At 48.1% G+C, this 23,968-nt stretch overlaps 1 protein-coding gene across 2 annotated transcripts; it reads right to left on the bottom strand.

Moving 5' to 3' along the window:
- Positions 1-725: 725 nt before the first annotated feature.
- mpz (myelin protein zero) lies at positions 726-15,371 on the bottom strand. Of its 2 annotated transcripts, XM_080011460.1 has the most exons (7): positions 15,235-15,371; positions 12,403-12,569; positions 9,388-9,601; positions 7,974-8,103; positions 7,385-7,427; positions 2,365-2,455; positions 726-1,238 (listed from the first exon to the last, which is right to left on the bottom strand). In XM_080011460.1, exons 1-6 carry the CDS (start codon positions 15,278-15,280, stop codon positions 2,366-2,368), a joined length of 690 nt encoding a protein of 229 aa, XP_079867586.1. In that variant the 5' UTR covers positions 15,281-15,371; the 3' UTR covers positions 726-1,238; position 2,365. The 2 variants fall into 2 exon arrangements, with proteins under 2 accessions (XP_079867586.1, XP_079867587.1); XM_080011461.1 differs by lacking the exon at positions 726-1,238 and having other exon boundaries at positions 2,372-2,812.
- Between the last annotated feature and the right edge of the window lie 8,597 nt (positions 15,372-23,968).

Raw genomic sequence — 23,968 nt, 5'->3', positions numbered from 1 at the left:
AGGCCAGCAGGGAGACGAGAAAGTAAGAAAGAGAAAGTAATCCGGAGTTGTGGAGAAACATTAAGACAGAATAGGAGGAGGAGGGGGGAGAGAACGAAAGGGAGAGCGGCCGAAACGGATATCCTGTCATCAGTGTACGCTAAAATAATTAGCCCTGGGTAAAGGAGGTAGGGAGCTAAGAGGAGTGCGTGAGGGAGTTTTAGTGTGTGTGTGTGTGTGTGTGGGTGTGGGTGTGGGTGTGGGTGGGTGCGTGTGTGTGCCTGTGTGTCGGGGTGCCAGCAGCAATGTGCCAGTGGATTAGCGGTGCCTTAAAATAACTCCGACCAGAGCACAAAAAGCTTTGCTGCTTCCACCCCCAGTTAAGTCCTTTGTCCATGTCTCCCGCACCTGACTCCCCCACCCATCAGCCCTCACCCTCACCCTCACCCACCACATCACACTCCGCCCCCGAGATGGGGGCACGCTCCCTGCCGCAGGGTGGCTGGTGACGTCATACCCGAGGTGTCGGTCACAGGCCTTTGACAGGGGCCCTGCGGGGTGGGGGAGGTAGGCTGGGGTGAGGGGGTCTCACTCTCTCTTTTATTTGCCTCTTCCCCGTTCTCTTCTCTCTCCCTTGATAAATGCTCAGGTGTTTCCCCGAGCCTGTGGGCTCTCTCGCGGCAGGGGTGGGGGGATTAGACCCCTCCCATTCCCCCTCTAGACCTTCACCCGTCCCCACCCTCCCTCCCATGTCGGCAACCTCCATTAGCTCCAAATGGGAGAGGATTGAATCACCCCGGAGCGCGAGGGCTCGAACCTCTATCTACGTCAACGGCTGAGAGCCGGAATCCCATTTCTCTCTGACTCTATCTCTCCACCCTCTGCGCCCCCCGAGTGGTGCACTCGGGAGTCGGAAACGGGTGAGATTCCAAGCGGCTGGGGCTATCAAAGGTCTAGGGGTCGCATTTACATATTTTTGTTTGATTTGTTTAAAGTGTAGCGGAGCCGTCGTGGTGTTTTTTTTTTACAGCTCTCTCTCCATTCACCCCCCCTCACCGCCCCACCCAAACCCCACCCGTGAGGCGGGCGTGAAGTCATTATGTGCTTTAGCTACTGATACAGGGGAACTATTCTTACAGCCAGTGGTGTCGGGAAAGAGAGGAGATAATGTGAAATAATGGGGGTTGCGTCAGGCCGGGCAGAAAGGAAGGGAACGGACTAGTGGAGCGCAGGCAGTCATGAAGAAGTCAGACCTTTATCTACAGGAGAGAGAAAGAGATGAAGAGAAAGGCGGAGGAAACGGAAGGACAGACAGACAGAGAGAGAGAGAGAAGAGGAGGAGAAGAACAAGATAGAGCCGTTAGCACTAAAATCACTTTCATTGCTGGAATTGAGAAGAAATAGTCAGGAGAAAAAAAAGGTATTGGGGGGAGGGGGGGGTGTGCGTGGGGGTGGGGGGGGGGCGCAGGGGTAGGAAGCGAATGGAGACAAGCTTGAGGGAGGAAGTTAAAGCGCCCTCCCCACCCCTCACACTCACCCACCCACCCACTTAAAAGAACAAACTGGCAATTTGCGATGCATAGCAGACACACTGGAGAGTTGTTGTTTTTTTGTTGTTTTTTGGGGGGGGCTGTTGTTGCCAGATAGGATCAGACAGAAAATAAGCAAAAAAAAAAAAAAAAAAGAAAGAAAAAAAAAAGTGGAACAGGGTTTTAGAGTTTGTTATCGAGCTGTGGCCTTGCCTCAAGTGGCGTATCTCATGACCTGGCAGGAGCCCCGTGGAGCATAATAGATTATCGGAACATCTCAGATATGGGCTCTCGTATCGCTGCGTCTAAAGCGCCCGACATGAGAGCACAGATAGGATTTGACTAATTTATCCATCAGGGGAGGAGGGAGGGGGTGGGTGTGGGGGGGTTTGGCCTTCTTGGCCGGTCTTGTGAAATAGGTTGAGCCCTCTCTCTTTCTCTCTCTCTCTCTCTGGGACAAACTCATTTTTATGGCGGGATTCCCACTGTCGACAATCGCCTCCATCTCCCTGTCCTTTTCCCCTCCCTCCCACCCTTCCTGATCTGGTCTTCATCTATTTGAGGGTGAGCTTGTTGGCAAGGTTGGAGAGGAAGCGCAGCGCAGCGCGGCCCCTCTCTCCCTCGGCCCCGCTCCGCTCCTGGGGGCCCCTGTCATTGCGGGTCAGCTCCAGTTCGATGGTCATCAGGACCCGGCCCTCACCCCCTCCCGCTCCTACGCTCTCCACCCTCTTAGCTACACTCTGCTGCAGCTGCTCCTGCTCCCGCAGTGGCCCGGGCTTGGGCTTGGGCTCCGCGGGGCGTTGGCCGGGTGCTCCCCACCCCCAGCCCCAGCCCCGCCCCCAGGCCCGCCCCATACCCTATTTCTTATCCTTGCGCGACTCCTGCTTCTTCTTCTCGGAGGCGGCGGCCGCCTTCACCTTGGAGGGGTCGGCGGGGGGCGCAGGTCCCTGTGGGGGGTGGGGGTTGGGGGATATAGGTGGGGTCGGGACGGGCAGAACAGGGGAGGAGAGTTACTCCAGGAGGAAAAGGAGCGCAGGGGGAGGGGGGGGGGGGTTAGCTGGTGGGTAAGTTAGCGATGAGGGGGGATGACGGTGGTGTTAGAGAGAGAGAGAGAGAGAGAAGGGGCTGAAGAGGCGGAATAGGAGAAAAAATACATTCGGGAGGGTCAAGAGAGATAGACAGACAGACAGCCAGAGAGAGAGGGAGCAAGAGCGAGATAGAGAGAGAGAAAGAGAGGGGAGAAGGGAGAGAGGCAGTGCTTTTTAGGGGAGGGGGTAGCAAGTGAGGGGGGGCGGTGTCCAGAGCTGTAAGGAGGGGTTGGGGGAGGGGGGTGACAAAACAGGTGACCCTGCGTTAGGATGAAACACAGTGGCAGGCCGGAGGCAAACACCTGTGACAACTGAGAGAGCATTAATGATTAACACACACACACACACACACACACACACACACACACACACACACACACACACACACACACACACACACACACACACACATACACTGGCATGTCACAATGCTCGGAGGCCCCCCTGCAAATTCATAATACTTGATATTATATAATAATCGTCATGAGAAAACTGCTCGACGCTATATTATCGCATATTAACGTAACGTTGGATGTAAGAAGCCAATTTATTCCATATATCACTCACATTACACTGATGCCCTGGGAAGGGCCCAACCTCTGTGCAGATAACAGGCTATGATGTCCTTGTGGCAGCTAAATTACCTCAACACTTGAAAGTCATTGTTTCCATCATCACCGTCGAGTAAACAACCCCACGCTGCAAAGAAAGCAGCAAGAAAATATTCACCGCAGAGGCTTATTATATTATGGGCGTATTTGGCCGGATAACTCAACCGCTCCTCAGAAATGTTGATACTTAAACCTCTGACGCTCGCAAGCGGCAGCTAAAGAAGTGAATGTCGACATCATCATCATCCTCAACATCAATATCTCGACTCATCCCATCATCACTTCAACCGATGCTATTATTCTCAAACGTAACATTCTCTAAAGGTATTTTTGAATAGTTTTTTTTCCCTAAGGCTAAACAAATTTGTCAAAAAAAAAAGCACATTTCCTTGTAGGTGCATTCATATACTGTACGCTGCATAACGGGTGTTTCCTCCGATTCAGTTAAGAATTCCCTCCCACGCTGTGGTTAAGAATGGAACAACATCCCAAACGGGTCATTTACTGGAGATTCTACTTTAGGATAGTGCTATATAGGATCGGATTTAGGAGGGAAAAATTAAATTCAGTTGGCCGAATCCCCACGACAAGTCAAGAGACACTAGCTCTCGAGGAGATAAAGTTCAGGGTATTGGTCACGCCAAATAGCTTTCGTCCAGTGCATTGACCTGCACATTAACCACAAGAGTGTTGGCTTCATTTATTGTATTCAACGTATTACTAAGTATTTGCTTTTCTGTACTCTCATGTTACACATTGCACCCATAAAGTGGCTCATCTCCAACTTTGTACTTTGGTCTGTCCTGACGTGATTCACCCGGAATGTCACACCAAAAATAGCATTGACCGCTAATGGAAAGGCTTTCTCGAGCACGGAGCGAGTGTGTCATTATTCACGATTACGCCAATTACCATAAAGAGAAACGGCAAAGGGGACGTATTAACGACTGGAGTTGGGCGGGAACCTCCCTACCTGAAAAGGAAAGGCAGAACGGTCCCGTCCCTACGGGAAGGTACAGTTTCCATTGAAATAAATAAGTAAAGAGGAGAATGAGGTGTCTGGTGAGAGAGAGAGAGGGAGTGTGTGAGTGTATAGGTGAAGTAAGTAAGTGGCTGGGTCCCACGTTGCATACTAACACAGGAGAGAGAGAGAGAGTGAGAGAGAGAGAGAGAGAGAGAGAGAGAGAGAGAGAGCGGTGTAAGAAAGGGAGAGACTGAGAGGTAGATGAAGTGTGAGGGCTAGTGATTATCTGTCCGGAACCAAAACTGATCAGAACACTAAAGACCTGTGGAGAGAAGGGGGGGGCAGAGAGAGAGAGAGAGAGAGAGAGAGAGAGAGAGAGAGAGATGGAGGAAGGAGAGCAGAGGAGAGGAGTAGATAAAAGGGAGGGGGGTGGGGAGAGACCGATTGATGCTTCTCCTGCTCAGCTGGGGGAGGGAGTCAGGGGTGGGGGGGGGTCGGAGAAGGAGGAGGGATGGATGAGGGGGGGGGGGGGGCGTGCGAATGAAGACAGGGAGAAGACAGGGGAGAAGATGAAAGGAATGTGAATGAGAGAGGGAGGGAGGGAGGGAAGTGGAGGGGAGGGACAAGGGGGAAGAGAGAGAGACAGAGAGAGAAAGAGAGAAGAATAGCAGGGGTGGTCGGGCTGGCGTGAGCGTATGTGCGTGCCCGGCGTTTTTTCACTTTTGTGCGTATGCATGTGCGTGTGTGTGTGTGTGTGTGTGTGTGTGTGTGTGTGTGTGTGTGTTTGTGTGTGTGTGTGTGTGTGTGTGTGTGCGTGCGATTCGGCCAGGATCGATAGCGAGCACTCTATTAGCATTTTGGTACAGTGCAGGCACGCACGTGTGTGTTTGGGTGTGTGTGTGTGTGTTTGTGTGTGTGTGTAGGTGTGTGTGTGTTTGTGTGTATGTTTGTGGATTTGTGTGTGTGTGTGTGTGTGTGTTTGTCTGGGTGCGTGTTTGTGTGTGTGGGTGGGTGCATTCACTCGCTCCAGCGTGTGGCTGTGGGGGCAAAGTCTTCTCCCAGTGCTTCAGCTAATGGGAAGCAGTGCACACTGTGAGCTCTCTCTCACCGCCAGCCCAGCAATCAGAGGGGAAAAATATAACCAAATAATAAGCAAGATGGCGGAGCTGATACCGAATTGTGTGGCGTCAGCAGAGTCTTCCCCTAATAAGAGCTATTTGATCAAACAACCACTTATGGGCGCGCCGGTCCTCCGTGTACGGTGCAACTACAAGAGATGAATAGCCCCCCCCCCCCCCCCCCCCCCCCCCCGAAAAAATGTTTATATATATATATATATATATATATATATATATATATATATATACGCACAATACATATGACTGATCTCGTATTTTTCCCGGGGTGTATTTGAGCTGCACCGGAGAGAGAGAGAGAGAGAGAGAAGGAGAGTGAGTGAAGGAGGTAGCGCGTAACTGTAAACGACAACATTGTCAAATATCACCCCCTTCTTTTTTTTTTTTTTGCGGGGGTGGGGGGGTGGCAGCGGTGGAGAATTATTTATTCATATATTCGCTGTCACCCGCCTCAGGCGCTCAAGAGAATCCGACTGCAGCTCAAGAGGAAGCTGACAATCGTGTGACAGTCGAAAGGAGAGACGGAGAGAGAGAGAGAGACGGAGAGAGAGAGAGAGAGAGAGACGGAGAGAGAGAGAGAGAGAGAGAGAGAGAGAACTCCGGAGTGCGGTGCGCTACTTCCGGGCTGACAGGATATGACGACAGTTTCGGGGTGCCGAGTCCAGTCCGATGAAACCCCCACCCCCATGCCGACCCCCACCCCCTCACATCTACCTTCTTTGAAACAACTTTAAAACTCTTTCTTTTTCGCCGCCTCCTCGATCCCTCGCTTTGCCACAAAGTCATCAAACACAGCGCCCCCTGGTGGTCGTGGGAGGAAAACACAACATCTGATTCATCTGAGGAGAAATAAAAGAAATGAAAAGAAAAGAAAAGAAAAGAAAAGAAAAGAAAAGTCTAAAATGCACACTACCCAGAATCCTTAGCACGCGCCGACAACTCGATAACAGCCCAGCCGGTAGCGGGGCCGCTTGGTTTTCATTTGACACCCAGTGAGTGAAATCAGCGGTTGCCGTCCGTCCCCTCAGCCCGCTGCGAGCAAATCACTGCGCGGTTCTCCACAGCGATAGCATTAACGGCCCGCGACCCCGGGCCCCTCGCCAATTTCACAGTGGCTGTGTTTGTTTTATTTATTTTATTACAGCCTGGTGGCTGTATACTTCCCCCCCCTCCACCCACCTCCACCTCCACTCCACTGCCACTTCCAGGGGGAGGCGATCCCAGTCCTGGGGGGGAAGTATCCCGTGGAATAGGAGGGAGGCTGCACTACAATTAAAACAGCCTGAGCACTGTTATTTGCGTTTCCCCGGCGGCAGCGCTGCTTGAGTGACACGTTTTTTTCCCCTTTCCCTGTTTTCTTTGTTTGTTTGTTTGTTTGTTTGTCGTTGTCTGCCGCAGCGCGCAGACATGTTTCAGCCATTTGTGAGTGGCGCGAGGGAAATGCAATTATGCAAACGGTGGCGTGGCGCGCGCTGTCAGGAGGGTTCTGACGCACGCGCTCACACTGGCAACACGTGCTCCGCTGATCCTGCTCCCGTCCCTGCCCCGCTTTTGTAGATGATTCCCCCGATAACTGACGCCTGCTATACTGGCGCACACGGGCGGCCGCCATCACCAAAGCCGCCTCCCTTTATTGTGTGACGGGTGCCATAAGGGAAGATGGGAGTAGAGGAGGAGGGGAAGGAGGAGGAGTTGGAAGGAAAGGTAGAGAGCAGGGGAGCTGATGAAGGAAGGAAGGAAGGAAGGAAGGAAGTAAAAAAGGAGGAAGGGAAAGGAGCTGGGGTGGTGGATGAAGGAAAGAAAGGATGAAAGAGGAGCTGGAGAAAGACAGGCAAGAAGAGATGAGGAGGAGATGTTGGAGGAAGGAAGGAAAGAAGAGAAGAGGGGAGCGCAGGTGATGGAGGGAGGAAAGAAGAGAGTAGGATGGAAAGGGGAGAGGAGGCGGTGAGGTGACGGAGGGAAGCAAAAAAGAGGAGGAGAAGGAAGGAAGGAAGGGAAAACAGGAACCGTGAGGAGTAGGGCGGTGGAGCAGGACAAAAAGGGAGGAGGAGGAGGAGGAGGAGATGCGGAAACTTGCCTGTCTCTGCTGCGATCCCTCCTTCTTTTTCTTGCCATGTTTGCTGGAGGGAAGAAAAGGGAGAAAAGAAAAAGAAAGAAAGGAGAAAACAAAACAGAAACAAGAGACAATGTCAGGAAGTCGCATCCATCTCTCCCTCCAGTGGTCACGCGGCAGCATTGCCTGGCAGCCATCATCAAGGGAGCATCAGGGGCGACAGCAGCTCAATCTGCCGGGACCGCCGCACGCCTTCCCCTGCCTCACCCCGTCACCCATCACCCATCACCCCAGGGACGTGTTGGGGTGGCGGCTTGTGGATCGCGACAGACGGGGTGGGGGAGTGGAGGTGGGGGGAGGTGGATACGGGACAAAGTGATGTCCCCTCTGGTAGTTTCTATCTACATACTAGTTTCTATCGTATCACATACTAATAAAAATTAAAAATAAAATAATAATAATAATAAATACAAAACAAAAAAAAAAATCATAATCCCGAGTAGCATCCCCCTGCTATGGCAGCTTGGCCACGCAGGTCTCCGTGCCAGGGATGGGCTCCGGCTCCAGCCCCAGTCCCTGGCACAGGATGGCCGGGCAGGGGCCGGGCACTGACCTGACGCTCAGGTTGAAGACGCGGCGCGCCACCAGGAACCTCATCAGGTAGTAGATGACCACGATGAGCACCAGCAGGCCTAGCACCGCCCCGATGATGGCACCGGTGATCACACCAGCCTGGATGGGAACTGTTTGGGGGGAGAGAGATAGTGGAGGTGAGGGAGTGAGAGAGAGGAACCACAAGTCAGGAATGTCAGAGAAAACGCAGGGCGGACAATCACGAAAGAGACGGTGGTGGGAGGAAACCAGATAGGAGAGGGTGTCGAGAGGCGGGGTGAAAAGAACTGGTGAAAAAGGGAAGAGTTGGGGTGAGTGGGGGAGGGAAAGAGTTTGGCGGGAGGGAGCGTCGGAGTCACCAAACTGACAGAGGGATGAAGGAATGAAGGCAGTATGGCAATACAGTTGGATATAATCGAAATGGTGGAATCAAGGCAGAAGCAAAGAACGGATCGAAGGGGGTAAAAGAGGGGAGGGGGGAGGGATACGCAGTAGAATCCAGAGATCTTAAAGTAAGAAGAAGCAGAGAGGTGGCAGAGATGACAGCGAATGTGCAGTGAGATCAGATGGGCTGCAGGATAGAGGGATGAAGAGAAGACAAGAAGGGCAAGAGGGAGGTAAAGAAGTGAGCGAAGGAGCGATAGCAATCTCGGATGGAAAGAAGGAGAGGGAGATAGAAGAAAGAAAAAAAATTGTAATTGATTTTTTTTTTTTTATAAAGAGAGGTGGGGGGAGGAATTCTAACCAAGCAAGTTCCCGGAGCGGTCTCTGCGACAGTGTTGCTTTAGTCTGGTGCACAGCGCAAATTTTGATTAATTTTGTGAGTATTTGGAAGCGATCAGAAGAACAATTGCGAAGGAGCGGTTTGCTTCTGGGGGGAAAAATAAAAGTAAAAAATAAAATGTCAGGAAAGCAACCAACGGCACTTCCCGCCCCATCTAAACCCATCCCATCCCACTCTATCCCATCCCACTACACTCCACCCCCATCCTATCCTACTCTATCCCATCACATCCCAGTCCATCCCACCATACTCTATAACATCCCATCCCACTCCATCCCATCCCGCCCCATCCCATACCACTCTATCGCATTGCATCCCATTCCATCCCATCCCACTCCACTCCATCCCATCCCATTGAACTATACTCCATCCCGTCCCACTCTATCACATTCCATCCCATTCCGTTCCATCCTACTCCATCCCATCATGTCCCATCCCATCCCATTCTATCGCATCCCATCCTACCCTGTCCCATCCCATCCCACTCTATTGCATTCCATCTCATTCCATTCCATCCCATCCCAAGGTCAAGTTCAAGTTCAAGAGATTATTTGTCACATACATATGCAGTCTACTATACTCCATCCAACCCCATCCCACTTCATCCTGTCCCATCCCATCCCTGTCTCACCCTTCTCAAAGACCAGCAGTCGCACATTGGAGGGACGGCCCACTATGTCGGGTGGGTTCTTGGCATCGCAGGTGAACGTGCCGTTGTCGCTGAAGTCCAAGTTCTTGAGCAGGATGGAGCCGTCGCGACGGGAGGGGTTCCCCACGAACTCCAGCCTGTCCCTGAAGGGCCCCTTGTTGTCCACGTAGGGCGCGCCGCCGGTGTAGTGGAAGATCTGGCGGAGACAGAGACACCAAAGACGGGCTTGAGGTGAGGTAAGACTCCGGTAGGGGCTGAATCTCAGTGGTGGTCGACCTGGTATCAAGTATCCCAAAGTGGTGTAAAAGCTTAATATTTAATTAAACCTATTTGATCAATATGAGAATAAGAAAATCAGAAATGAAGGCTTAATTTAAGAAAATATATTATATATATACTAAAAAAAAAATATATATATATATATATATTATTGCATTAAATTAATTATTATTACTTTTTTTGATATAATAATAATTATGATTAATATAATTATAAAAAATATATATATATATATATTATAATTAATATTTTAAATACATAGCAATAATTGAGTATTATAATTTGTACCCTCTATACCCATATTTATTTTTGTATTTTTCGACTATTTGTGTATATTTGACTTTTCATTGACATTTCATTTTACTTTACTTTACTTTACTTTTATTCTTTTTAATTTAAAACTTTTTCTCATTTTTCTTCCAGATAGTTACTTTTTTTCTCAGGGTAATTGTCTGTAGTGAAACACACCAACTATGACAAATTCCTAGTACCTTCTGAACATTCTGATTCTGATAATAATTTATTCAGAATATTTTTGAAACAATGTTATTTCTTCTTCGGTGGCCCACATTCAGTCCTCGAGCCGAAGGTTGGCCTCCACTGATGCATGTGTTCTGGCTTGGCAGGTGGTATAACTGTGGTACAACAGGTTTACTACGACGGCCCATTTGAAGGACGACGCCGCGCTTTTCTCGTTTATCAACGCGTCGCATCCGTGAAATCTGCCAGCATGGGGTTCGGTCAGGGCGAACACTGACGCACTCTTCGGTAAATTGAATTGCAAGTTCGGACATAATCGGTTTTCAAAATTAATCTAATCCAATTACGGACGGCGATCACGTCTGCGGCCTCAATTTAGATTAGATTTTGATACGGACCCGAGAAGAAGTCAACCTGTCTGCATGGGGCGATGTCATTGGATTTCTGTCCACAAGCCTCGCTCACGGTACTCATCTCCAAAAATGAAATATAACAGGTGTGTGTGTGTGTGTGTGTGTGTGTGTGTGTGTGTGTGTGTGTGTGTGTGTGTGTGTGTGTGTGTGTGCGCGTGTGTGTGTGCGGGAGGGGGGCTCACTTTGGATGCATCATTTGAGGAATCGATTTTTGTCGGAGGGGAGACGATTCTAACGTCTATTGATTCCCCTCCACCCCAAGATGCCTAGATTGAGATATTTTTTCTCTTGGATGTTTGTATTGTACTGGAGGTATTTGGATTGGATGGTGATGGAGGGACAGTGTTTTGACCCCACACATCAGTCCGCAACCAAGGTTAAAAATCTATCACCAAAGTAAATTGCCAACAAAATCCACGGAGAGGAGTGTTTATGGTCAATTTTTTGGGGTCCCAGGAGATTTGACCGCCGTGGCCTCAAAAAAATCACAAGGTGACATTTGAAGGAGACAAATTGGCCGCCAAAAGAGAGAGAGAGAGAGAGTGAGAGAGAGAGAGGGAGGGAGGGAGGGAGAGAGAGACAGAGAGAGAGAGAGAGGGAGAGAACACAAGTAAAAAGTTAAAAAATCCGTCCCCCAAGCCTTAAAAGAAAGGAGCGACAGTGTAGATAAGGGGAGGTAGGGGGCAGAGTAATCTAGTTTCAAAGGGAAGGCGCGGTGGGGGGGGGGGGGGTAATGAGAGTGGGGGGCGGGTGGGGGTAGGGGGGGTTGGGAGGGGGTAGGGGGGGTCAGGACAGAGATAGACAGATAAGGGATGGAGAGATACAGGAGGCAGATATCGGCCGAGAACGGCCGGAATGAAAGCGCGACCAGAAGGTGAGAAGGTGTGTGTGTGTGTGTGTGTGTGTGTGTGTGTGTGTGTGTGTGTGTGTGTGTGTGTGTGTGTGTGCGTGCGCGCGTGCGTGTGTGTGTGTGCTACAGTAGAATGATTTGCGTGCGTCTGATTACTTGATTCACAAATATTCATACTGTACATGCGGCGGATTAAAAAGCGAACGTGCTGAATAGGCACTTGTCTGCGCCTCCTTTTGTTTGCTTTTTTTTGTCCGCGCGTCCTTGCCCAAATATCCCTGTCTTTGCTTGAAAATATGTATCGTCTGAGTTGGTGTATTGTGAGGACCGCGGCGTGTGTATGTGTGCTTTTGCATACGCATACTAATGTGTGTATTATGCAAGTTTGTGACAAGGTGTCCATTGTCTTGACTGTGTGAGGGCGGTTTCGCAGTTACAGATCTAATCTTGGACTAAATCAGACTTTTAATCTGGTCTAACTGAAATGGCCTTTCTCAGTCATGGTTTAAAAAAAAATCTGATTTCCAGAAGGAAGATAAGTGAAGGCTTCAATTAGACCTGGTTAGAGGCAGGTTTATCTTTGGATTAATGGATGTGGGCCTCCAGGTTGATCATGACAATAGAGAAAATGGATTATCTGGATTACTTCAAGACCAGACAGAAGGAGCTGACTAGTCCTTCAGTATCATAGTCTAGCACACCCTAGTCCAACCCTAATTCATCTTAGTTTAAGCAATGTCTCAGAAAGACATAATCTAATTCTGGATTAATTTAAGTAGGGTTGTCTTAGTGTTGATTTAGATGAAATCCTGCCTATGAGTGCCATTTCCACACCACATGCCTCGTGACCATGTGTACTTCACCGCCAAGTGTGGTCAAAGGAAGTGCACGTGTGTGTGTGTGTGTGTGTGCGTGTGTGTGTGTGCATGCGTGTGTGCGTGCGTGCATGTGTGTGTGTGTCTGCGCTGGCCTTACAGAGATGGAGTCCCGGGAGCCATCGGGCCTGTAGGTCCAGGAGAAGGTCACGTCCTCGGAGGTCCAGCGCCAGGAGAAGAAGGAGCAGGAGAGGCGGATGTCGGAGCCCACCAAGGCGTGGCGCTCCCAGCCCGTGTAGATCACGATGGCCTGGGACTGCTGCGGCGCTGTGAGGGGGGGACCACGGGTTGAGAACACCACTGTACTGGACAATCCCAGGCTGTATACACAGACATCTTTGCACCCTTGCATGCGGCATGGCTTTTTTGGACGCCACCACTACAGAGAACATCTGCTGCTCAGTGTGTTTCTATTCTCAATAGCTCTGCAGTACATCAGCTCTGCTGCTGCAAGAGCACATATATAATACAACAAGCAAAACAGACAAACAAGCATCCGGCTATGCATCTGTGTCCACCTAGAGCTACGGAATACAGGTACAGTACATAATATCTACCCATTTACAGCACACACAAATAGCTTTTTTTTTCTTTCTTTGTACACTCACGAGCGCGTTCTGCTGATTTGAATCCCCACTCACCATCATACATAACATTGCTGGAATAAAACCGAAACGGGTTCCCTCTCAGGCCTATGCTGCAACTCGGCAAGCAGCGCATTTATGCGCCTTGCACATAAATGACAACTTTCCAACGTATTCCCTAAAATATACATGTCTGCACCTCCAGCGCCGTCTAATCTGCAATCAGCACCGACACTAATTCAGTAAATATTTGGATTTCGACTGGAATATTGGCATTCCCCAAAGGGTGAACATCATTTTTTGGTCATTAATATTGATTATTTTGGACCTTAATCATGTTTGTCGAGCTCCTCTGAATAATATCTGACGATCAGTCAATCTGAAGATCAATATTTAACCATCAGTTCTAATTTTGTTTTTGGTGGGCCTCAGAATCAATATTATTATTTCCACTAAAAGGCAGTAGAAAATCACCTTCAAACAGCAATCTCCAAATCTGACACCATTCTAATTATTTTCCAGGGACGGGGAAGCTGTCTGCGTTATGAGAATTTTCTCGAGGAGAGTTCAAATATCCCCGAAAAATCAAGTCGCACTCTCAGGCGCCTCTGGATTACTCCACATCTTTGACAATATGAGAGAAAAGTTCAGTCCTGTTTTCAGAAAAAAGCTGCGAACGTCCTTGAGAGAGTGGAGCAGCCAGGCCCGCGAGGAAGAGGGAAAAATATAAAAGCAAAAAAGCACAAACGTTGTCGATGAAATCACGATTGACGTTTTTAATTAGAATTCTGACAAAGCTGAAAATATCGGATGGGGGGAGAGCACAGAAGGAGAAAGAGAGAGACCTTTGTGGCCCGAATGTGTTACTAGAGAACGATAACGACGAGAATGACTTATTCCGCGTTGTTCCCAGGTGTTTCTATTTTTTAAGCTGAAGGCTAAGCAGCCAATAAATTGATGTCTCAGCGGTGCTGAATTCTGCCACTACAAAAGGGATATTATTTTGCAAATCGTAACTAGATATTGGCCCTTTCTCAATCTGCGTTCTTGTCTGTACGTGTGTTCTTGTGGACTTGTGAAACGTCATCAGTCGCAGCCCAAGTACTGTTCCAATTCAAAGTACGCATCAAGCCAAGTCCAGTCCAAATGCCCGGATGTGGACTTGCTCCGCCCATTTTATGGAGGCTGCATCGGTGGTGACTTGTGTGGACTTGGGACAGCCAAGTATCCCAGAATGCATTTCGCACCAAGCGGTGGTAATGGTATCGGTCCCAGGGAGTCTGTACTCCCGAGTCGAACTTGCCAAGTCTGAACTACAAAGTCCGCAAGTCCGGACTTTGCGTACTTGGTATTGAGAAACGGGCCCTGTCTGATATGTCGTTATAATATCGATATCGTGATATTGCCATATAATAAACGCTGTTGCGGTGGGAAAAACAATCACCCTGGGGAAGAGGTCCTTTAATTCAAGACCCTTTATCATAAAAAAAACCCCGAGTTTGTCTCTGCAGAGGACAAGACTGAAAAAATTAAAGGATTCAAGGCCTTATATAATCTTTGGCCATGGAGTGTGTTTTTTTTACTTAAACAGAGTGTTCCAACAATTTGTCTGATTAATAGTGCTGTTTACCAAGTTGACTCTGACTAGGGAGTAGCGTTGGGGAACAACAGAACATGCCCAGGTCCTTCGCTCACAATAACAATCAGTTGCGCAATCATCTTTGAGTACAGCCACTCAGTAAGTCTCCACTGCACTGTCTGCCTTACAGTCAAATAATTCAGTTTTCTGAAGTTCAGCTGCTTGGCCATGTATATATATGTAAACACAAATATACGAACTAGGGCTGTCAAACGACTGTAATAATGAATCGCGATTAATCACATAATTGTGCGATTAATTGCGACTTTTAAATGGACTCAAATTTGACCCTAAAGATATAAAATAAATGTGTTTAAAAAGCAGTGCATTCAGTTATAGCCAAACTTTTATTTGATTATTAGGAAGAGAAACACAAAATAATCCAAATCAAAAGGTATTTCTATGAACATATATATACACATATATCATCATACACAATCGTAACTGAGTTAATTCACAACTAATTGCGCTGGTTGAGCCAGTTGTTTGTATTCGGCTGAAAAAGTTGAATATTTCATATTAGATATAAAAAAAACTTGACTTGAGGCGTTATCTCAAACGGTGTCTGTTAACCTTTAACCCCAGAGGAAAGGGAAAAATGTTTTAAGTTTACCAAGTAGCTCTGGGCAAGGTGCACGGGAGTACATACAAAATAAAATAAAATAAACATCCAACAGCAAATTAACAAACAAACAACTTTTGACTTTACCTAGTCCCAGCAGGACGACGGACGCCAGCGCGAGAAACGTCAACATGGTGGCTTGGTGGGTCTCTGGAGCTCCCAGACGATGCTGTGGCAGCGGCGGCGGAGCGTTCTCGAGTGCCGTGGATGGACGTCCCGCTCCGGATAGATCACGAGTGAGTGAAAAGGGGAGGTCGGAAGATGGAAGGATATGTGTCAGAAAAAGAAAAGAAAAAAAAGAAAAAAGAGGGAGAGAGAGAGAGAGAGAGAGAGAGAGTTGAGTTGGAGGGGGAGACAGACGGGTTGAAAACGGGACAACAACAGCAAATCCACTGTGTCTCAGCCCGGCCTGGCCCATTCTCCTCCCTTCCTATCCCTCTCTCTCTCTCTTTCTCTCTCTCCCTCCCTCAAATTCTCTCCATTTTGGCCCTCTCCGAAAAAAAAATGTCGCGTTTCTTCTGGAGGGCGGAAAAAACGCGACAACATGCAGCCCAGGCATCTCAAAACTAATTTACAAACACAACACAAAAGAGCAGCTCGAGGGAAAATTTGTCAAATCCGTGCGATATGACACAGATTATTAATTTAATGGGGCAGATTAAGGCCCTGTGCGTGGCGCCAGGAGAAAAAGGGCTGATGAGTGCACAGGCTCTGAACGCATTTTGGAAATATCTGCTTAGTATATGTGCGATAACACTGGTATTTCACTGTGCATACTGTACATAGTAATAATTCTTATTTATAATTTACACCATACCATTGTATCGCATTTATATACCTTTATATATCTTTATATATCTGACTATTACCGATTTTTTTTTTCTTTTTTATAATTATTTTATTATTATATTATAAATATTTATAATTAAAACTACCTATAAACATTCTGTATACAGTATACAGAATGTTTATAGGTAGTTTACCACATCCTCCATCCCTGCCTTTCTCCTCTGGTTGCACTTTCACCCAGGGTCAGAACAAGGCATCCAGTCTAACCCCCCCTCCATCCCTCTCTCCATCCATCCATCTCTCTCTCTCCTCCTCTCCAGATTCCTGCTGTTTGCTGACGTGCAGCACTTTGAGACAATGGGGGAAGAGGGCGATAGGACAGAGGCTGACTGGTCTGTGTGTCTGTGTGTGTGTGTGTGTGTGTGTGTGTGTGTCAGTGGTGCAATGCATTTATTTTTTTGTTTTCTATTTTCTCATTGCCTAGATCTCTCTCTCCTCCTACTTCCAACACAAAGCGGTTCTTTCTCTCCGTGGTGCCCACTCCTCCGTTTTTCCAGTAAGACAGACATGGAGAGAGGGCCGGCTATATATAGACGGGTTGATATGAGGACAAGCCACAGAGAGACAGAGCGGGAGAGAGAGCGATAGAGAGAGAGATGGTAAATAAGAGATGGGAATGTGAATGAGAAAACATGGGGGAGCTATGTGGTGGGGGGGTGGCGGGGGGTCTTGTAGGCCTCATTTCAGGAGGCCTCATTCTATCATTTTGTCATATTTCATAAATATGCATTTATTTGGCTTGCCAGGGGTGCAGATGTGAAGATATGCAAGTGGATTAATGGCGTAGAGCACTTCCCTGCCACACAGGAAACAATCACGCTTGGACTCATTTATTCCCGCTGTCGTGACGTCCCAGCGCTCCGTGTTCACCGTGATGTCACGTTTAGACTTCTCGACCTCGCCCCCCCACACCCAAACTGAATACATACCTACATATACAGTACATACTGTACATATCGGTATATATGTAAAAACAAACATATTTATATGAGAGAGAGAGATGTGTGTTTATTACAGTATGCAGACATTATATTTACATAAACATTGATATATGATCTAGTCAAACGATTACAATAATTAATCCCGATTAATCACATGATGGTGCGAGTAATCGCAATTTCTAAATGTACTCAAATTTGGCCCGAAAGAAAAACATTTTCAATTTAAAAATAGATTTTTGCGAACTGAAACACAAAATAATCTTTATCAAATTATATTTTCATGAACCTATACTGTATATATACTATACTCACATATATTGTATATTTATACATAAAAATATACACTCTCACACATTTTAAAGTATGTTACTGAGCACCAGTAAGAGATGTCACCTGACAAGTCATCCCCTCCAGCCACTCTAATTTGCATTTCTAAATGGCCCTCATTTCACTCACTGTTGATATGGAGGCTACACCTCTCACCCCACCTCTCAGACCCGGGCCAACTCCGCGGACAGTGCACATTGCCACGCACCCCAACTTCCTCTCGCGTGTGTAAATGCCGCCACAAATAATCCCTTTTCGCTGCGTGTGACAAATCGCAAAACCTCTCATTTATCACAGCAGCCGCAAATACTGCCCCCCTAGACCGATCATTCCAACAAAAAGCACCGTCTGCCAACTTGTTGGAACTGTCACCTGTCTAAGCTTTTGGCTTGAACCATCTAAAACGCGACATCCTTAACGATTATGGCGGACCCCGCCTTTCACCCCCCCCCCCCCCCCCCGGAGAAACAGGGGGATTCTTTATGAGGCTGGCAGCTGCGAAGGTGGCAAGAGCCCAAAACCCAGAGCCGTCAGCAGCAGTGAGCGACTGTGGCTGCAGCAGCCGAGCTTGGCAGAGAAGAGGAAAGGCGCCGTATCAGATATATAGAGAGAGAGAGAGAGAAAGTGATTGGGTTAGGGCCCCCGCTCGCCTCAGTTTGTCAGTGATATAGCACACTTAATGCAGGAGTAGGAGCCATTATGTGCTGCTAAATTATATACATACAGTATGTAGGTAGAGAGAGACTGAGGAGGAGATGAAGGAGGAGGGGGAGTGGAGAAGGGTTGGGTGAGGGTTAGGTGAGGGGAAAACCGCTAGGGTTAGGGTTAGGGCTGGAGACAGGTCTAGGGTTAGGGTTAGTGGAGAAGGGACAACTGAAATTGCACAGTCATTTTTTGGCCTCGATCGATCAGAGTTGTTAGATACAAGCGTAATACACGGAGTACCTTGACCCTCTGGATTTACTCGCAAAAACCGACTCCCCCGTCTGACTGGGGAGCTCATCCAATCTGTTTTTGCAGGTTTAGATGTATGGGGGAGGTGGGGGGGGCATCATTAGACACCCGTAGAAATCTGAGGAGCACATTTCTCCGTGATACTGTAATTTTCTTTGACATCAAATTATTTTCCATTGGGTGAGATAAAAAAAACAAAATGCGGCAAGCACATTTCTCTCAATAGAGCGGGGATAATAGGAGTCTGGGACGCCGTCCCAAGCCGTTGATTTTCAGGGGAGGGGATCATGTCAATTTACATTTAGCGCATTTGTCACAGCGCTGAATACCGGCCTGATCGCGCGGCGAGCCGGCGCGGTACACTCCAGCATCTCGGGGCACTTCGGCGAAGAGAGCCGCCAATGAAAGCCCTTGGTGTCTCGGAGGGTTCCGTTCGAGGGTATGGAGGGAGACAGCGAGCGAGGGAGCATCAGAGAGAGGGGGGGGGGGGGTTGGCGTATGCAACAGAGGGCCAGTTCACATTCGGGTCATAAGACTAATGACCAAAATAATGATCCAATATCCCTGGAGCACAAGCTTCTCAGTGCGGGCCCAGCAAAGCTCAGCTCAGCGCACTGGGCTGTGTGCATGTGTGCGTGAGTGTGTGTGTGCGCGTAGAGAGGGCGGGTTGAAACAAGAGGCAGTCATAAATCAATCATAAATTGGTCTCCTTAAATGTCTGCAGCAGTTCACGGACTTTTCCCTGGAGCAATCGGACAATCAAGCGAAACATTGGAGTTGCCCAATGAGGCAAACGAGCCGTGGCCAGCAATGGCCGAGCGGTCCAAAGGTGGTCCGGCGGTTTCTCAATCGGGCGGATGTTGATAAGAGTGGATAGAGCGTACCAGTACATTTTCATATCCATGGTAACCGCCTTTGGTTCCTGTTTTTAGCGCACTTTTTAGCGGAACATTTTCATGTGAACGTCTCATTGACACGGCGGGCGGGATCACTTCAGGGGATAAAGGGCTTCCGCTGCTTCAGGGACGGACTCCCTACCCCGCTTGGCACCGCCACGGCCACGGAGTCGCACACTGCGGCGTTGTCTCCCCGCGTCAAGGAGCTAAAGGCTTTTGTTCGAGTGGAAAATCATCATATAAAGGGGCGCTAAAAATGGAGAACCCTGACATCATCACATCCAAAAGGTTACTGGCCAACGCACTCTAAGAAAAACACAATGGATATTGGGTGGGGGCCGGGGTTCCGAGCAAAGGGAGGGTGGGGACAATGGGAGGGCCTGTCCCCCCCCCCCCCAACCACCACCACCAGACCCCCCCATCTCCCTCATGCCTCCGCATGGCGGAGATGTCACAGAGAGCACCGAACAAATGTATGTGGTGGAGTAGAGAGAGAGAGAGAGAGAGAGAGAGAAAGATGTGATGGAGGGATGGGGAAGAAGTGGAGGAGGAGGAGAAGGAGGAGGGAGAACAAACACATTGTTTCTTCTCGGGGCAGAGGGAGGAAAAAAGAAAAGGGGGCATTGTGAGGAAGACAGATAGCTCATTGGAGGGGGGGACAAAAGGACAGGGAAGAGGTGAGGCTTGGCATTTGTCATGGACGGCCCCCGCCATTTTTCGTATTTTTGTCGTTTGTTTTGGCCAGCGGCTTGTTGGGAGGGTGGGGGAGTCATCCACAACTGTGCCTTTTTATTTTAGAGTGGTGAACGCCCCCGAAAGAAACTTTCCGGGGCGAGAGGTCCAACACGAGGGCAACGACGCGGACTAAACCTGCAAAACAGGGATCCTACAACAACCAACGCAGTGACTGGATGTGAACCAGCCCAAGGGATGTGTGTGTGTGTGTGTGTGTGTGTGTGTGTGTGTGTGTGTGTGTGTGTGTGTGTGTGTGTGTGTGTGTGTGTGTGTTGTGTGTCGGCTAAAGCAGTGTAAAGCGGGCTTCCCCTGGAGGAGATTGAGGCCGCTGCGCTGCCATGCCCTGCGGGCGCATGTTCCGAGCCAGCAGCAGCAGCTTCATACTCTGTAAACATCACGCGCACACACACCTTCGCATTCCGTCACACACACACACACACACACACACACACACACACACACACACACACACACACACACACACACACACACACACATACACACACACACGGAGCCAGTAGTTGAGGGGGGCCCATTCACACATGTACACAGGATCAAACAGGCAGACAAGACATGCCCGAGGGAGGTGGGGGGGGGGTCTTAACACATCACACACACACACACGCATTCGATCCACCCTGGCTGTCTCATGTCGACAAGGAAGGCTGATACAATGCATCATCCGCCAGGCGTTATTTGCGACAACACCCCGAACCGTCGTACGCACAACACGGGGACGGAGCTTCATGAGGAAATTAGCATTTTCAATATTTCATGCTCCGCTGCCTGTTTGATTTCCATTAGACTCTCTCTCTCTCTCGCTCTCTCTCTCTCTCTCTCTCCTTCTCTTGCTCTCTCTCTCTCTCTCTCTCTCTCAAAGGCAACTTCTAAAGTGACTGACAATTCCCATTGTAAATTCAGATGTATATTATTATTGTTATTATAACACAAATGGACTCCTTGCTTTTTTTTTTTTTTACCAAAATGGACCAGATAAAAAGAAACGATAGCACAGGAGCAGATGAAAGACAAAGCGTTCGGGGGGGGGGGGGGGGGGGGGTGAAATTTCAAAGACTCGCACAGAGGAAGAAAAAATACAGAGGACAAAAAAAGAGAATGGAGGGAAAGACAGAAGGATTGGCAGATTTACAACAGCGGCAGATGGAAAGGGCAGGTGAGGGAAAAAAAAACAACAACCGTAGCCAACAAATATAAGCCAACAACCATAGGCAAACGCTATAGGTAGGCCTGGGTGTTCTTTCAAAATTCCAGCCGCTGATCGCTGGGGGGCAGCGATGGCCAAGTTATCGGGGGTGGGGGTGGGGGTGGGGGTGGGGGGGTGCGTGCATAGAACGTAATGTAATGTGGCAAATACGGTCTCCCCATTCCAGAATTTAGGATTTATTTCTACAAGTAAAGTATTAACACTGAACATCGAGTTTTAGTCGAATTTAGTCCCATAGCAACGAGGAGGCGTGTGTGACACCGCAGTAGACAGTGAGGACAAACAGGGGTTTTGTCGGAACAGGACGGAACGAGACAGCCCCTTAACTCAGTTGTGTTTAAAATTGTCGTTTCATGCAAGAAGGAAGCAAACAAAAATAAATAGATCTGAATTAAAAACACAGGAAAAACCGGCGAAGGATTCAGTAACCTGTGCGCTGTCTGGGGAAGAAATAAAAAAACTCCACTCCAGTTCTCCGATACCTCCTTTCCACTGCGGACATTGGCGCGTAAATAGACGGGAATATCTGTGTCCAAAATACAAAATCAAAGTTAGAAGTCATTGACCTATTTCCCACATGTGGGACCATGAAATGTTTTGAATGTGGAGATCACTCCATGGGGGTCTCACTCCACGAGTGTAGAACCCCCACGCTCCCCCCAGGGCTCCAAAGCACTTGAGCACTGCCCCTGGCTGGCCTCCAAACCGGAGGAGTGCTGAAGTACAGGGCCTGATGTGCGCACACCGGTTAGGTTTACGTTATTAATTTTCCATAAAAGCAAGAAATAAGGAAATGAAATGAAGTCCATATGAAAGAAATTCTTTTTCTGTGGTCGTAGTTGATTCAGACAATACACTTCACAATGAGGGTTCGAGGAACACATAAAGTCACAACAACGACAGGGAAAATATCACAATCATTTTTTTTACACACAATACAACACTTTTACACATCTGAAATAGCTCTGAACACCGCTCTCTCCCTCTCCAAGCTCTTGGCAGAAAAAAATTAATTCTGCATTTATGTCAATCGCGATCGACTCCATCGATTGCCGATAGCCGATTTAACCGTCAATCTGCCTAAGCCTAGCTATAGGCCAAGGCTATAGACCAACACTATAGGCCAGCAACCCTAGGCCAACAACCATAGGCAGAATACCATAGGCCAGCAATCATAGGCCAACGCTATAAGCCAAAAGCCATAGGCCAACATACAGGCCAACAACCATAGACCAACAACTACAGGCCAACAACCATAGGCAGACAACCATAGGCCAACACTATAGGCCAACAACCATAGGCCAGCAACCTTAGGCAAACACTATAAGCCAACAGCTATAGGCCAACAACCGTAGGCCAACAACCATAGACCAACAACCATAGGCCAACGCTATAAGCCAACAGCCATAGGCCAGCAACAACCATAGGTCAACACTACAGGCCAACAACCATAGACCAACAACTATAGGCCAACTTATATAGGCAGACAACCATAGGCCAACGCTATAGGCCAACAATCATAAACCAACAACCATAGGCAAACGCTATAAGCCAACAGCTATAGGCCAACAACCGTAGGCCAACAACCATAGACCAACAACCATAGGCCAACGCTATAAGCCAACAGCCATAGGCCAGCAACAACCATAGGCCAACACTACAGGCCAACAACCATAGACCAACAACTATAGGCCAACAACCATAGGCCAGCAACCATAGGGCAACGCTATAGGCCGACAACCATCGACCAACAACCATAGGCCAACACTACAGGCCAACAATCATAGACCAACAACTATAGGCCAACAACCATAGGCAGACAACCATAGGCCAATGCTATAGGCCAACAACCATAGGCAAACGCTATAAGCCAACAGCCATAGCCCAACAACGATAGGCCAACAACCAATGGCCAACACTACAGGCAAAGAAATATAGGCCAACAACCACAGGCCAATAGCCATAGACCAAAAACCATAGGCCAACAACCATTGGCCAATAAACATAGACCAACAAACAACACTCTAGCGTGACGAGATGCGGCGGCGAAGCCATAACACGCTCGTCCTATAACAAGTTCTCAGGAAAACAACAGAATCCATTTTACAGGCTTAAAAGAAAGAAAGAAAATGACTTTACATGCTATGGAAAATAAAACATAGTTTCCTATTCCTATTAGACCCCTTCCTGTAAGATACCTTTTACCATCTTGTAGGCTTCGGAACCAAACTCTATGTACAATACGTCTATGAACTATCCCGAAAAACGTCGCACAAAATATTCTGTTAGTCCGTCTACTGAACTAACCAAGGTTTTTTTCCAAATATAAGTTCTCAGTTGGAATTGAGATAACGTTGATGTCCATTTTCTGTCCCATCTAGGGTCTTGATTTTTATTGTTAAATTTTAGGTTTATTGATTTTTTCCCCCCATTTTTCCATCTTCTAGTCAATCTTGAGGTTCATTGGATATTGTCACTATTTCAGCAAAGTCTTCAGTTTATTGAATATTGCCATTTTCTCATTCCTATCACTCTATTATTATTATAATTATCATTGCCTGTTGTTTTGATGTGTGCTGCTGTGCCACTGCAATTAATTTTTGGGGGTGAATAAAGTATTATCTATCTATAGGTGGGAGGAAACCCAAGCGCCCTGAAGGAAACCGGGAAATACAGAAACCCCAAGAAGGCCAGATTAGAGGTTTGAGCCAAGGCCTCCGGAGCCGCCACTACCCACTGCACCAAAACAAAATACTATTATGTTTAGAGAAGCCCCATGGATCCATGCACTGTCCAATAAAAAAAATACATACACACCTCAATCTACCATTAACACACTCGCACGCAATCATACATACAGGGCTGCACATAGCTTCTAAAACCCTCTCAATGCT

This window comes from Zeus faber (assembly GCF_960531495.2).
Source record: "Zeus faber genome assembly, chromosome: 12".
In the NCBI taxonomy this organism is placed as follows: Eukaryota; Metazoa; Chordata; class Actinopteri; order Zeiformes; family Zeidae; genus Zeus; species Zeus faber.
The sequence above is the reverse complement of the archived record's forward strand: the minus strand, read 5'-3'. Positions and strand labels throughout refer to the sequence as shown.

What these genes read in the sequence shown, in the direction of transcription:
- mpz (XM_080011460.1), bottom strand. Translation starts at nt 15,280, where the DNA reads ATGTTGACGTTTCTCGCGCTGGCGTCCGTCGTCCTGCTGGGACTAG. An exon ending in GCTCCCGGGACTCCATCTCT is followed by an intron (nt 9,602 to 12,402) that starts GTAAGGCCAGCG and finishes TGTCTCCGCCAG; the next exon opens with ATCTTCCACTACACCGGCGG. An exon ending in ACTGCTGGTCTTTGAGAAGG is followed by an intron (nt 8,104 to 9,387) that starts GTGAGACAGGGA and finishes CCCCCCAAACAG; the next exon opens with TTCCCATCCAGGCTGGTGTG.